This window comes from Mytilus californianus, unplaced genomic scaffold (genome assembly GCF_021869535.1).
Source record: "Mytilus californianus isolate M0D057914Y unplaced genomic scaffold, xbMytCali1.0.p SCAF_4, whole genome shotgun sequence".
NCBI lineage: Eukaryota > Metazoa > Mollusca > Bivalvia > Mytilida > Mytilidae > Mytilus > Mytilus californianus.
The window spans coordinates 61,214,002-61,229,934 of NW_026262690.1; the positions used below are offsets into that span (position 1 = coordinate 61,214,002).

The 15,933-nt window shown below is 34.1% G+C and overlaps 1 protein-coding gene across 1 annotated transcript; it reads left to right on the top strand.

The window, feature by feature from the left end:
- The first annotated feature begins 858 nt into the window (after positions 1–858).
- Positions 859–12,175, top strand: LOC127737002 (uncharacterized). Its single transcript, XM_052247559.1, has 5 exons — positions 859–877; positions 1,364–1,483; positions 1,653–1,806; positions 1,876–1,992; positions 12,031–12,175. Exons 1-5 carry the CDS (start codon positions 859–861, stop codon positions 12,173–12,175), a joined length of 555 nt encoding a protein of 184 aa, XP_052103519.1.
- The last annotated feature ends 3,758 nt before the right edge of the window (positions 12,176–15,933 follow it).

Below are 15,933 nucleotides of genomic sequence, written 5' to 3' on the forward strand. Positions count from 1 at the left end.
GGCAGATAATGAAAAACTGAAAAAAAGAATGTTTAGAATTCCAACAACAATTCCTAGACAAATACACAATTCAGTCGTCTATAGAAGAAATGTGGTTAGACATCAGTATTGCCCAAATTAACATCCTAGATTCTGCAGTACCATCAAAGATGACTAGCAGCCGCTTTAGCAAACCCCGGATCACAAAAGAGATAAAAGCACTATCACGGCGAAAGAAAAGGAGCTTTAACAGGGTCAGGAGTCGGTTTCACAAAAATACTTACGACTAAGATTGGTCGTAAGTCATGAACAATTCAGTATACTTACGATCAATCTTAGTCGTAAGTTTTTTTGTGAAACCGACTCCAGATCCTCAAATAAATCAAGGGACAAGAAAAAATACCAACAACTTAAATCTGTAACAAAAACAGCGTGCAAAAAGGCTTATAATGATTATATCACCAACATAATCTCACCAGACTGCACCGCAAATCCGAAACGCTGATGGAGCTTTATCTTTATTAACAGTAAAAACAAGGACAGCAGTGGAATGGCACCCCTTAAAGCAACAGATGGCCTAACATATTCTGAACCAACGGCAAAAGCTAACATCTTGAACAACCAATTTTCATCTGTATTTAACTCCAACGAACCAAAAGACAACATCAAATCAATGGGTAAACCGACATTCCCGAATATGCTTAACATAAACATCACAGAACCAGGTGTACTTAAACTACTACAAGGCCTCAAAATCCACAAAGCAACTGGACCAGGTGGATTGTCAGCTAGACTGTTGAAGATTCTAGGCTCTGAAACAGCGCCAGTCTTCACAGTCTTTTTCCAGGCATCCATTAACCAAGGAGTTATCCCAAAGGAATGGAAGAAGGCAGATGTGGTACCTTTATTTAAGAAGGGAGCTAAGAACCGCCCTGAAAATTACAGACCCGTCTCACTCACGTCCATCACCTGTAAAATGTTGGAGCATATAATCACGAGCAGCATCATGGAACACTTAGAAAAACACACCATCCTAACAGACGTACAACATGGCTTCCGTAAACACAGGTCCTGTGAATCACAACTTATCATCATTGTCCAGGATCTTGCCAAAACAGTCGATAACACCGGACAAACAGATGTCATTCTGTTGGACTTCTCTAAGGCATTCGACAAGGTACCACATAGAAGACTAATGCATAAATTACATCACTATGGAATACGGGGTAATCTTCATAGCTCGATTAAAGATTTTCTAAACGAAAAATCACAGCACGTCGTCCTCGAAAACGGAAGATCCAACACTGCACCTGTCCAATCAGGAGTTCCCCAGGGCAGTGTCTTGGGTCCCACCCTATTCTTACTATACATTAACGACTATCAGATTACACAATCAACAAATCATCAGTTAGACTGTTTGCCGATGACTGCGTCCTGTACAGGGAAATCAAAAACACCACAGACGCAGATCTACTCCAAGAAGATCTGGAGACCCTACAAGCATGCATGGGAAAAGGGGGGGGGGGGTCATGGGAGAATGACTGGATTATGGAATTCCATTCCAACAAATGCCAGGTCATAAAACATTACCAACAAGAGAAAACCTATAAGACAACCATATAACATCCATGGCCATGTCCTAGAGGAAGTTGAATCCGTAAAATATCTGGGAGCAAACATCAACCACAAACTGAACTGGAATACCCACATAGACCAAGTAGTGAGGAAAGCCAACAACACCAGGGCTTTTTTGCAGAGAAATATATATCAATGCCCACGCAAGTCCAAGGAACTCTGCTACAAGACCCTTGTGAGACCACAGATGGAGTATGCCAGCTTCATTTGGGACCCACACACTGCCAACAACATCCATAACCTGGAAATGGTACAACGTAGGGCGGCCAGGTTTGTTACTGGTGACTCCCATCGAACCACCAGTGTAACAAACCTATTACACCAACTGCAATGGCCAACCCTACAAGAACGCAGAGCTATGAACAAAGTCATAATGATGTACCGCATAGTCAACCACCTGGTTGCAATACCAACATCTTGCTTAATTCCAACAGCAGCAACCTTAAGAGGACACAACCAAAGATTCCTTGTTCCATTTACAAGAAAGCAGCTATACCAGCATTCGTTCTTCCCAGACACCATCAGATTATAGAACAGCCTGCCATCAACTACTATAACCTGCAACTCAATTGACACCTTCAAGTGTAAGAACTGTTTGTGCCATTTTAATTGTACATATTGTTTTTTAACTGCACTGTAAATATTGGTTTGTCTGCACCACGCATCAGTTCGAAAATACACCAGATGGTGGACTGAACTGCAAACGGAAGAAGAAGAAGAAGACTATTGATAGAGTCCTCTATTCTTATCACCGTCACCAATTTTACTATCATGTTTCGCACATTATTGAGTTATGTTGTAAGTATTAAAGGTCTGTTTGTAGTATAGGCTTTGGACATTTTTTATATACTTCCTTGAAGTTAACCTTAATTTACTTCAGACTTTTAGTGGTTTCGTGTTGCTCAATCTTTAGGTTCCTGTCACGTGTTTTGTGAACTGTTCAGTGTTGGTCTTTTCGTCGTTTTTTTAGCCATGTAACTGTATGTTTTTATTCGACTTCTCATATTTATCGCCACCTTTGTTATATCCCACAGTGTAGTATCCCTCTTTTTTCAGTTTTGGTAAAACTTATTCACAAGAACAAATTATTTTTCCAATCTTAGCATCTGGTTATATATACGAAATAATACGAATTGAGCATATTATTCTCATATCATTTCTAACAAACCTATATTAAAAATACGATATAATCAATCATAGACGAGTGCTTGGGTAGGACATTTATCAGCATCAGCTTGATGTCACAATCAAGGCTTCTGTTAATTGTTATATGGTGGAAATACGTATCTTTTTTACAGATTTATCATTCTTACTGAGTCGCTTGAACTTACTTTTTGACTCAATCGTCTAAATATATTACAAGTTAGGATATTGGAAGTGAAACTTTTATTTATACTTGTGGGTGGTCATTATTTAATTTTTAATAAAGGGGAGATGTAGGGCACGGAACGTCAATTAGACAGCAACTAAATCGTGACTTAGGTCGGCGACACTATAATCAAAAGTGACTAATTGAATTATCGCATCATAGCTTCCAATGTTTATAATGAGCTCTTGAAACTTTGAAAATACAGGTAACTACATTTCGGCAGAATTAGAAAGGGTAACTTTTCTCAAATATCACGAGTCAATACTCATTTGAGACACTTGTTAAGTATTCGAAACGAAATTTAGAAATTATGAAGTAACTAATGTTTCAACTCCCTCAAACAAAGTTGGCCGTAGATGGATTTGGCTATTATTTTTAGGTCTTTTTTTGGTCATATAGCTCTTTGACTGTTTCGGTTCTTACACTTCCTTGGTTTTCATATATTCGGCTTTGAGCGTTCTTGGTGAAAAGAACTTCCAGAAAAGCGTTTCGGACCCATGAATTCAAAAAAGTGTTGTTTTCTTATTTAGCTCACCCAGCCGAGCTTTATCGTCACTTGGCGTCCGTCGTCGTTAACTCTTACAAAAATCTTCTCCTCTGAAACTGCTGGGACTAATTTAACCAAACTTGGCCCACTCATCATTGGTTATGTAGTTTAAACATGTGTCCGATGACCCCGCCTGCCAACCAACTTTGCCAGCATGGCTGAAAATAGACTATAGAGGTTAAATGCAAGTTTTGACTATTATCTTGAAAACTGCTATTAATAGAGAAATCTGACACGTTCAAAAATGTTCAGAATGTTAAGATCTATCTATGGTCTATTTAGACTCGATAAGTTACTATACAAATGTTGTGAACTATGTTGCAAAATGTAATTAGAATACATCTATGTTAAATCATGAATTTTGTTTGAATAACAACGAATCAAACATTTAATGCTGCAATCTCATTATAAATGTTTTTCAAATGTCATTTAAAAATTGGCTTTTCTAATGTAAAATAGAAATTATATCTAGATTTTAGTATCTTTTAATGATATCCGTGTGTGGGGGTGGAAGGTCATATCATTGCTTTGGCATTTAAAATATGAAGTTAAAATCTGTCCATATACGAAAAAATGGAAAGAATTGTGACTCTTTTGTGTTTGCGTGTATAGATCTCTAATTAATTATACATTCAATTTCAGTGATGAAATCTACCTCGTTAGTTTAAATGACGGATTATATAGTATTTGATAAGTCAAAGAAACCCCATGGCGACTCTTATTTCATACGTCCTTCCCTTAGATCAAGTGATTAAGAAAAAGACACTTAATTATAAGTATTGATATTTAGTATCAAAAACTTTTAACATGTGAAATCTTGTCTCCGTTTAAGTCGACAAGCGTGACTATTCTAACATGATTTTTTTACACAGAAATATATATTTCACAACATTCATAATTTATGAAACACCTGTCTAATAGTGTATGATATTCGTTTTATCTATGCAGTATAATATTTTTCTTTCGGATTTGTTTCTTGACAATATTGACTTCTCTACTTATATAAAATCAATCATACAGAAGTAAAAGACAGATTTTTTTGTCACGAACAATTGAAGATTACTTAGTAATAAACAGGATTGTATGTTGTTTGAAATTAATGTAAATAGAAAATCATTTTAAATCCTGAATACAATTCTATTAAGTGTTGCTATAAATGTGAATCTATGTTATAACCATATACATTTTCATAGGAATAGAGGAAAATGGATTATATTCTATTAAATGCTGCACACAAACTATAGGATACAAGTGTAAGAGTTTTCATAGCTTTAAGATATGGAAACGTCAATGACAAAATATTTCAATGCCGTGGCGGACAATAAGAGGATTGATGCAGGACTAAAAGTCTACGAACTAAGAATCGATGATTCTAGAAGAAAAGCCATCAATAGGATTTGGAAAACAAAATTTGATTTGTTGGATGAACTAGTTTTGCTAAACGTGAAAACACCAGAATGTCATGGTAAAAGACCAGGAACGGGTGAATTTAGGGTAGGCTTAAAAAATATGACTTTAGATGATAAATTATTTAGTTCAAAGCCAGTGTCGTTTGGCTTTAAAAAATCAAAGACTCCTGTAGCCCCGGTGATTGAAGTTAATGGAAAGGAAGCGGTGTGTTATCCAAATCCAGAAGCAAGGCGTGGAAGACATGTTCTATTAGATAAAAGGACTTCAAGAAGGATAGAAGCCGCTAAAGTTCACACTACAGCTTTGTACAATATTGATCGGGACAGAATTCAAAGGGAAAGAACAAATAACGATCTTCATCGTAAAAATCCCAGAAATTTTTGTCGACCCTTTACTGCCCCACGTTCACAAAAACCTGGTATACCACACAATAAAAAGCTTCTTAACAGACCAAAGACTTCTGTTGGGTTTCATTCTATTTCTGTAGATATGTTGAAAAAGTAACGGAAAGATGTGTGAAGTTGGTATCTCACGTTTAATAATTCTGGAATTATATTCAAAATCTGAAACAAGGATCCGATAATGCGAAAAACCCAATCTTTTCCGTGTCAATTTAAAACAAAATGCAGGTAAATGAATAAAGGAAAAAAATTAGCGCACTGTATAGATATTTTGTTGATAGATTAGTTAACACTCAAATATTAAAATAAATACAAAATTGAATATTTTATTTTCGAATAGAAATACATTTACTTTCATGAACTTTATGAAATGTTGTTTTTTTTTGTGCGTTTTTTGTTTTTTTGTTTTTTTGTTTTGCTGTAATCTGTTCGCCCCTCAGTTTGATACTCTTTCGTGTATCGTTTGATTTTAAGTGAAAAAATGATTAATATAAAACCAGACCTTATTAAAATTTATTGTACTTCTTTTAAATATGTGTACATTTTATTACATTTATTGAAACTATTTTCGTTAGAGATTTATTGTATTATTTGGAAATATTTTCATTACATTTTTCTGACGACGTAATGAGTTTGTAATTATATTTTCTGCAATTAAGTTTTTAAAGACACGACCAATGAACCAGATAACCACTTAAGGATCGAAGAAATTAAACGGGTTTTTTTAAAAACTCCAATAAATTGACTGTTAGAAGTTCATTTTAATATGACATATATACATATATATCAATGTTTAAGTATATTTATCGGTTTAAATAAATACTCAACATTCTAGTAAATATGAAATATCATAATATTGGTGCTCTTATTGTATACAATTTGCTTAAATCATTTGCCTGGTACGTACATCTCATATGCATGAGCGCAGTTTGATTTTGTACTTTAATATATTAAATAAAGCATAATACATGTATATGTTGTGTTTTGTCGTTAGATGAATAATTGCGTACGTAGTTTATATCTTAAGTGATCTTAAGTAAGAAAGAAAGGTTCGCGGATGGATTTTATTGCCCAATCTTTAGATTTCCGCGTGTTGTGATGTGTGGTCTGTTTTTTTGTCTGTTAAGTTTTTTAGCTCGCCTGAGCCCATATACGGACATGTGACTTTGTGTCCGTCATCTTAAACTTTTTCAACCAAACTTAGTCTGGGAGAACACGATTTATTTATTAGTTGTAATTGGCTTTAAACTAGCTTTAAGTAACTGCGAGTACTCTTATTTAGTGCTGTGTTAGTTGTTTTTGTGCCTTGCACCGATCTTTTGAGTTAAGCCAATTGCTATTGATTTTTACAGTTTGTTGTTATGTTGTGCTGTTACACCACTGTCCCAGGTTAGGGGCATGGTTGAGCGTTCACAAACTTGTTTTACCCCACCACATTCTTTATGGGCCTGTCCCAAAGTCAGGAGCCTGCAGTTCAGTGGTTATCGTTGGTTTATGTCTGTCATATTTGTTTTTTGTAAATTGTTTTGTTATAAATAAGGCCGTTGGTATTCTCGTTTGAATTGTTTCACATTTTTCATGTCGGAGCCTTTTTATAGCCGACTATACGGTATGTGTTTTCTCATTGTTGAAGGTCTTACTTTTGCCTATAATTGCTCACATCCACTCCATTTGAACTCTGATGGATAGTTGTCTCATTGGCAATCATACCACATCTCCTTATTTTTATATTTGGTGGATGATCTATAGAGTATCTAGTATAAAGTTTGTGCTTTTCATTCTTGTTCGTTAAGAAACATGGCACCATGGCTAAAAATAGAGTATAAGAGTAAAATGTATTAATTGTATTTTATCTTGAAAACAACAATATATAGAGAAAATCTGACAGTGCAAAAATGCTCAGAATTTCAGAACTTTACTTCCAGAAGTTATTGCCTATAAACAATTTTTTTTCTCTTAATTTTACCTGTTACCTTTTTGCCTGGTATCTAAAAAAATATAATATATAGACAGAAACTGTACACCGCAAAAATATTAAAAAATACAACATCTATACAAAAATGGTAATACAACTGAAAAAATTGAATAACCCCTTTAGGAGTTATTGCTTTAAAGAACATTTTTATACTTATTTTTGAGTGCATTGTATACATTTTGAAAGCTATTCTCCTCTGTAACTACTCGTCCAATTTCAACCAAACGTGGGGTAATCGATCCCTATGGTATTTATTATAAATTCTGTGTTTTTTTCTGGTCAGGGAACAAACATGGCCACATGGCTAAAAATAGAACATAAGGATAAAATAATAGAAAAACAAAGGATGTGGGGTATCCATCCATGACACAAAATCAGTACATGCACAGCAAAAAACACACAAAAAGCAAAGGAACAACGCTTTTATTGCTGTTCTTCACCTCAAAATCACTGTGAGGCCCCAACACGGAGCCAAAAAATAACTTAATTGTCAAATCTTGAAAAGTATATTAGACAGAAATAGCCTTCTATACATGATTTTCTTATCATTTGTTATATTGGCTTTCATCTAGTTTCCAGTAACTGCAAGTACTTTCAGATCTGTAGTTTGTGTCTTTTGTGTTTTTGTTAGTTGTTTTTTTTTTTTTGCTTTATATCGATCTGATGAATTAAACCTTTTCAATTGATTTTTATAGTTAGTTGTTATGTCATGCTGTTACACCACTGTCCCAGGTTAGGGATGTTGTTGTTGTTGCTGTTTTCTAGAGGGTTGAGCGCTTACAAACGTGCTTAATCCCGCCACATTCTTTATGTGCCTGTCCCAAGTCGGAAGCTTGTGGTTCAGTTGTTGTCATTGGTTCATGTCTGTCATATTTGCTTTTCGTAAATTGTTTTGTTTTAAATCAGGTTGTGAGTTTTCTCGTTTGAATTGTTTTACCTTTGTCATTTCGGGGTCTTTTGTAGCTTACTATGCGGTATGGGTTTTGCTCATTTTTGACGGTCGTACGGTGACCTACATTTGATAACCTTCTATGTCATTTTGTCAGAATGTCAAGATCTATTGACTTCCTGCTTGCATCAAAGTTATCAGATGACTTCCTTAAAATTTATTGCAGACCCTAAAATTACGATTTTTTGGGGTAAATTTCATGTTTTTGCCTATTGACTCAAAAACGATATTAGAAAGGTAGAAACTGTTAAAGGCAAAAAGATCAACATTACAAGATCTACAAGAATGCCAATATGACCGAAACCGTATTGTATTTATAGCTCCCTTGGTATCGCTCACCTATTTAGACGTTATGAAATGTAAATCAAACGACGATAGCAAAAGTCATATGGCTTCATTGAGAAATATGGTTAGATTTTGCCCAAAGTGCAAGACAGAAACGAAACAAAACGAAGACGATTTGATATAATATACATTACTAAAACAAAACAAAACAAAACAAAACAAACAACATAATAACTTTAAAGACCGAACAACAAAAATTAATATATAAAAATTAAATTCATGAAAAAATAAGCAATAACACAATACACGAATTAATACTAATAATGATACAATATAAAAGGGACAGAAAATTAAAACGTAAAAAAAAAGAGAAACATGTGTTTGATTACACTTGACAGAAGAAGTGAAATGACAGGAAATCGGCATATTTAGCTGTTCGTCTCCCCCCCCCCCCCCCAAAAAAAAAAAAAATAATTAACAAACAATATGACGTGCCAACAGTATATTCAGTTGATACACCTTCACTGACACTGAAACATCAAACCAACTTGGCTGGATGTTCGTGTCCGGTGACTACTTTCACAGAAAATAATAGGAAGACATGAACAATTTCATCATGACTAACAATTCAGTTTAATCGGGATATTTTTGTAAAAGAGCCACGGTAATTTTCTTCCAGTATCCCTCCCCTCCTGCAATATAAAATAAGAAGATGTGGTATGATTGCCTATGAAACAATTTAGCAACTATAGGTCACCAAGACATTTCCATGTTGCAAACTAAGTGCATTAGAACCAAAATGTCTTACATAAAACCATATCAAGAAATTGAATATTTATGACGAAAAACTGCCCTTTAAATCATGGAGGAGGTATGATAAACGTCCTAAATTTGACCCTTAATATTCAAACTTTGTGTCACTTCTACTCATCTATTTCAACAAGATCTGGTTTGACTTGTTCGAAATTTGATGTACCTTGATCAAAAACCTACACATACCTAAGCAGCAACCCTCTATCAAGGATATCTACCAGAATGAGTCACGACAGATGAAAGAAAAACGAGGGAGATACAATTCTTCAAAAATGAATAAATTATCAAAAGAAAAAAATAAATGAAATAATAATAAAACATAATTGATATTTATTGTAACTTTTAATATTTTCTTGACAAGCCAGATTATTGGATATATTTTAAAATGATAAGCGTATATGAGACTATAAAATCAGGCATTTAATCATTTGCATGTTGGCAATTATATAGCTCAAACAACACTAACATTAATTCGAAACCTTTTTCAATCGATTTTAGATCACGCATACCTGAAATACGCATTGAATATTAAAAATTTATCATCTAAAATACTATAAATGATATCAATAACCGTTTTAGACGTAACAAATTATCTGTGAAGAACAGCTGAATAATACATTATGAGGAAGATACACTTGTTATTAGAGTCACAAGTATTACGTTTATTTTTGTGTTCAGTTCAAAAGAAAAAAATCCATTAAAACTACTTCTCTGCACTTGATTTGTGGTTCTGTTCAGTTGTTTTTTTATAAAGGCGCACGCGAGAAATAAAAATAATCGAACGAAAATGAAGATCCAGCTCCAATACATGACATGAAATAACCGAACAAAAATTAAGAACAAGCTTCCATACGCAACACTAAACAACTGAAAGAAATAAGAAGCAAGTTTAATTAGAACTTATGATAATAATATATAAAAGAAAAGACATTTAGTTTTTTTACACCTCTATTCATTAATTATATTACAAAAGATTCAAAATATTCCTTAGCGTTGAAACTACTTAACTTACGAATTTATCTTACTTCATTGCAGTCTTCGGGATTATTCAATGAGTGCACAGAAGTACAAAACATAATAAAACATGATACGTGTTTTGTGGACTGTTTTTTTTGCTTTGTTTTTTGTTTATTATTTTTCGATTACCCAAACGCAAATATAAATATAACTAGACTGGATGATCGAGACTATATTCCAATTTGTGGTTTATTTTGAAAATCGAATATGATATAACCAGAAACTGTATGATATGGTTCTGATATAACGAAGTAAAGTGCTCACTCTTACACCTAATATCTCGTATACTTCATGGATTTTTCCTTTTTTAAACTTTTTTTTTGCAAATCAATGACTTTTATTACATTTAATATATTTGCATTTGAGAAATTTCAACAAGGTACGTGTGTATAAAGTTAAGTTTGATTTAGGATCTTTTATATTTAAGTAAATCAAGGATGTATATAGTATTACTTAATATACGCCCTTGATTAAATAACGTATTGAGAAAGGTTTTAGTTATAAGTCAATATATCGTTGAAATATACCTCTATTATTTGATATCATGAAAATTCACTAAATAAAATTAGACAATCTACTTCAAACATGCAATATTGTGCAAATTATATTGCAGATTTGTCCTTTGGAAACTGAAAATAACCCCAACAGCACAAGATTCAAAATAATTAAAATTTTGTAACATTATAAATAGATGGTGTCTTCCTCCTATTCCCACTTTTTAAAAGTCACTATCCCTTCTATTCCCACATGCAAATAACAATAGATGTTTTGATAAATAATTTGTTTTTATAACAATCAAGGTTAATGTAATATGTTATTTCTTCTTCAAAGATTTACTTAAAAATAAAGAATAAGTCAGATAAATAGAAGTAAGATTAAAAAATCATTGAATTTGTAAACTTAAAAAAATTGTCATCCAAACAAATAAATTGATGATAGATAATATTATAACAAACTTTCCCATCTTGCAAGATTTCCATGTACAACAAGCGCAAGAAGAACCTACCAGTTTTAACAAAAACTGTTGATGAAATCAACATAGATGGTATTTGGGCACGTACTACCAAAGGTGACCCATTCCTGCTAACAGATGACAACACAGTTGGGCGTATGTTAATCTTAAGTACTCAAAAGAATCTAACACACTTATCAGCTGCAGATATCATATATGGTGATGGTACATTCTTCTCCTGTCCGAGCCTATTCTTCCAACTTTAAACATTTCACGCAATGGTTGACGGCGCAATGTATCCACTGGTACACAGTTTACTTCCAGCCAAGAGCGAACTAGTATACACAAGGTTCTTGACTTTACTCAAAGATGTATGCCACCAACACCAACTACAATGCAACTTCAGCCTACCACTATATTCCTGGACTATGAAGTCTCCATCTAAAATGCAGCATATTCTGTATTTCCTGGCATCAACGCAAAAGGCTGTGTTTTCCACTACACACACTGCATGTGGAGAAATGCACAAGAAACAGGGATTCAGGTTCCATACAAGGAAGACATCAACATTCATCAACTTGTACGCCGTGCCGCTGTCCTTCCACTTGTACCTACTGCTGAGGTCGAAGATGTGTGGTTTAATGCCCTAACCGACATAGATCAGATTGATACTAACATCAACTACACGCCCTTTACAGACTATGTAACAACATACTGGGTCGAACAGAACAGTCACCTTTGGGACCATTACACAACACAGGGATCGAGGACTACACATCATCTAGAGGGATGGCACAGCAAGCTGAAGAAACATTTACAGCACCCACATCCAAACATCTTTAAACTCATAAAACTACTGAAGCATGAGGAAGCTTTCAACGCCCTGACAATGATGCAGTATGCAGCCGGTGGGAAAAGAGTGGCTCAAAAACGAAAGTATGTCGAAATCAACAACAAATAAGAAGAGCTTAAGGTTAGACACCGCAACTTGGAAGTCACAACAGTACAGTTTGGTGATTCAGCCTCCCACCTTCTTCACGTTGAATAGATTAATAAACTTTAATAGACTTATATACAGTGAATTTCTAAGGTGTGTGCTACAATGTGTGATTTGTTTTAGTACTGTTAACTTGTAATGTTTGTTTCATATCAGTGGCGGATCCAGGGGGGGGGGGGGGGGGGGGGGGGTTCCGGGAGTTGGAATCCCCCCTTTTTTTGACGATCAGTGCATTTGAATGGGGACATATAGTTGGAACCCCCCTTTATCCTGGGTTAGGAACCCCCCCCCCCCCTTTTTATAAATGGCTGGATCCGCCCCTGCATATTATAATGCTTTCTTGAATCTGTGAAATAAAGAAACAAAATAATTAACTTATATTTGTTTCCATTTTTTTTCATAATTATTTTAATTAAAACAAGTGTGGACACAGATCAGTGTGGATAATATGTTTGGATGTTTGACAGTGTTTTCTGACAAAAAGAGTTCTCTGGCTTTCCCCATAGGGTTCTATGTTGAACTGTTGTGCCCAGTGACAGTCAACCTGTACCAAACACTGAAAATAGCAGTCTTATATTCAATATTGCGTTTTAATGTTCAATATATATATAAGAAAATGTGTTACGAGTGCCAATGAGACAACTCTCCATCCAAGTCACACTTTGTAAAAGTAAACCATTAAATCAGGTCAATCAAAACTGTCATGTAGGAGACACTACATTAAATCAGTGCTGACCGATCATAGATTTTATTTAGCTAGACATTGCTTTTAATATCAAATCTACATATTGGCCAACGTGCTCAGCGGAAATAAAAGTTAATATACAAAAGCATGACAAAATATTAATGATAAAATGTGTATATATTTCTGTAAAAGATTAGAATTTTACTTTACCAATATACTAGTACTTCACTTAGACTAAATTTGAGCGCAAGAACATCTCTGTTTGTGAATCAGTTGAATCCAGGGGTCCAAGTTCAACATATTAACGGAAATTTTTGTGTATTAACGGAAAATTTTGTGTGTGCTTTGCATGCGACTGTCATACAAGTGAGAGGTTTAGCTAGCTATAAAACCAGGTTCAATCCAACATTTTCTACATAAGAAAATGCCTGTTCCAAGTCAGGAATGTGACAGTTGTTATCCATTCGTTCGATGTGTTTGAGCTTTTTATTTTGCCATTTGATTAGGGACTTTCCTTTTTTACTGCAGGTTTTGGCATATTTAAAACGGAATTACAGAAATATGAAATGTTGTTAGTTGATACAAAACAGAAAATGATAAACACTTTTATCAAAAGATGAATTGGATCGGGGTTCTGTGTATTCATATTATTTGTACAACTCTCATTACTCTTGGGAAGCGTGTTCTTTGCATCGAGGCTTGCGTTGCTTTACATCGAGGCCACAGTAGTTCAACCAATCGGGGAATGTTTATTTGGGGCATGTGACCTATTTTAACTGCAGGTTTTAGAATGTTTTAATCGAAATTATAGAAAAATAGAATGTTGTTAGAACATACAAAACAGAAAATGATGAATAATTTTAGCAAAAGATAAATTGGATCGGGGTTCTGTGTATTCACATTATTTGTACAACTCTCCTTACTGATGCCATATTTTGGAATTTCCGTGACCTAAATGGTTCGCGAAAATTAATATTTTTATATATAGTATAGTAAACACAGAAATTATACACATACAAAAATTACCTATTACCTATCCAAAAACACTTGTCAATTAAAAGTTGATTAAACAATGTTTATACAGTATAATCCTTTGTTTGCACAGTTTTCCCCCTATTCCCACATGAAATTTTAACTTTTCTTAAGTTAAAATTTCATGTTAAAGGGTTCATTCCTCCTATTCCCACATGAAATTTTAACTTTTCTTAAGTTAAAATTTCATGTTAAAGGGTTCATTCCTCCTATTCCCACTTTTTATAAATCTGGTAAGAAAAGTTAAAATTTCATGTGGGAATAGGGGGATAACTTGTGCAAACATACAATGTAAAATTATCATACACGGAAAAAAGTTTTTGGTAGGAAACAAATTATTATTGTAATGAATCCAGCTATCTTGTCTGATAACATTATTTTTCCCACAAATAAAAAAGGAGACTTTAACATCCCGAATATTCTCTCGGTTTTTATGTGAGTTTACATTGTGAAGGCCTCAAATATTTCTCACATATGTACATGACCTTAGTTTTAAGGAGAGGCACAGTTCTCTTCTTTACCATCGATATAGATATGTTTTTTTTTGTCTTTTCTGGTGTTCCAGTTAAGTTTGAATTACTATAAATCTTGTATAAAAATCACGGTTAATTTCAACAATGGTGTAACTGTTAATAACGTTTGTTTATAAGTTAATTGAATTCAATAAAAAAAGAGAATGGACAAGTATTATACAAATAAGATGTGGTAACTATGCGACACATGGCGCTAATGAGAGTTGTAAGTTGTAGTATAATTATTGCGACAACTATTCATCAGAAACCAACTGACGTAAATATTAGCAACTATTGGTCGCAGAACGGCCTTCAACAATACGCAAAACCCATACCGTATAGTAAGCTAGAAAAGGCCCCGATATGACACAATGCAAAACATAATATAAAAATAAGAAGATGTGGTATAATTACCACTGATACAACTCTCCACCAGAGACCAAATGACATAGAAGTTAACAACTATAGGTCACCGTGCGGCGTTCAACAATGAGCGAAACCAATACCGCATAGTCAGCTATAAAAAAACCCCGAAATGGGAAATGTAAAACAATTCAAACGAAAAAAATAAGGGCCCGATTTATGTACAAAATAATGAACGAAAAACAAATATGATATGCAGCAACAAACGACAACCACTGAATTAGAGGCTCCCGACTTGGGACAGGCACATACAGAATGTGTCGGGGTTAAACTAGTTTGAAGGCACCAACACCCCCCTAACCTCGGACAGTAGTGTAACAGAACAATATAAGAACAAACTATAAAAATCAGTTGAAAAGGGCTAAACTTATCAGATCGATATAAAGCAGAAAGACATCAGACCGGACGTGGCAGGGTATTTATACATCCCCACAACAAAAAAGACATTAAGTACAGATCCGAGAGTATTCGCAGTTACTGACAGCTAATTCAAAGCCAATAACAACTAATAAAAAAATCATGCATTTAAGACTAAAATAACAATCAGTACACATCCAACATCCAATATATTTAGTACATGCAAAGACGTCATTATCATTCAGAGAAAAACATGACCTTGTGCAATGTCAAGATACAGGTTTGATTTTGATTTACTGATTACAAAATCAATATTAAAACCAATAAAATCAATATTCAGATCGTATCTAAATTTCCGGGCTCGGTAAACAACATCTCCGTAAAAATTAGGATGTGCTATCCCGCTTGAAATAAGTTTTCTACAGGTACAACCAAACTTTCAAACAAATTCTTTGTATCTATGGAAGAATTTTGTAAAGGTTTTAAAAGTAATTTGTGGTAACGAAACCCCTGAATTAATAATTTACCAGTAATACATAGATTACGTTCATTGAAATCCAAAAAGTAACAACAGACACGGACAAAGCGAACGAGT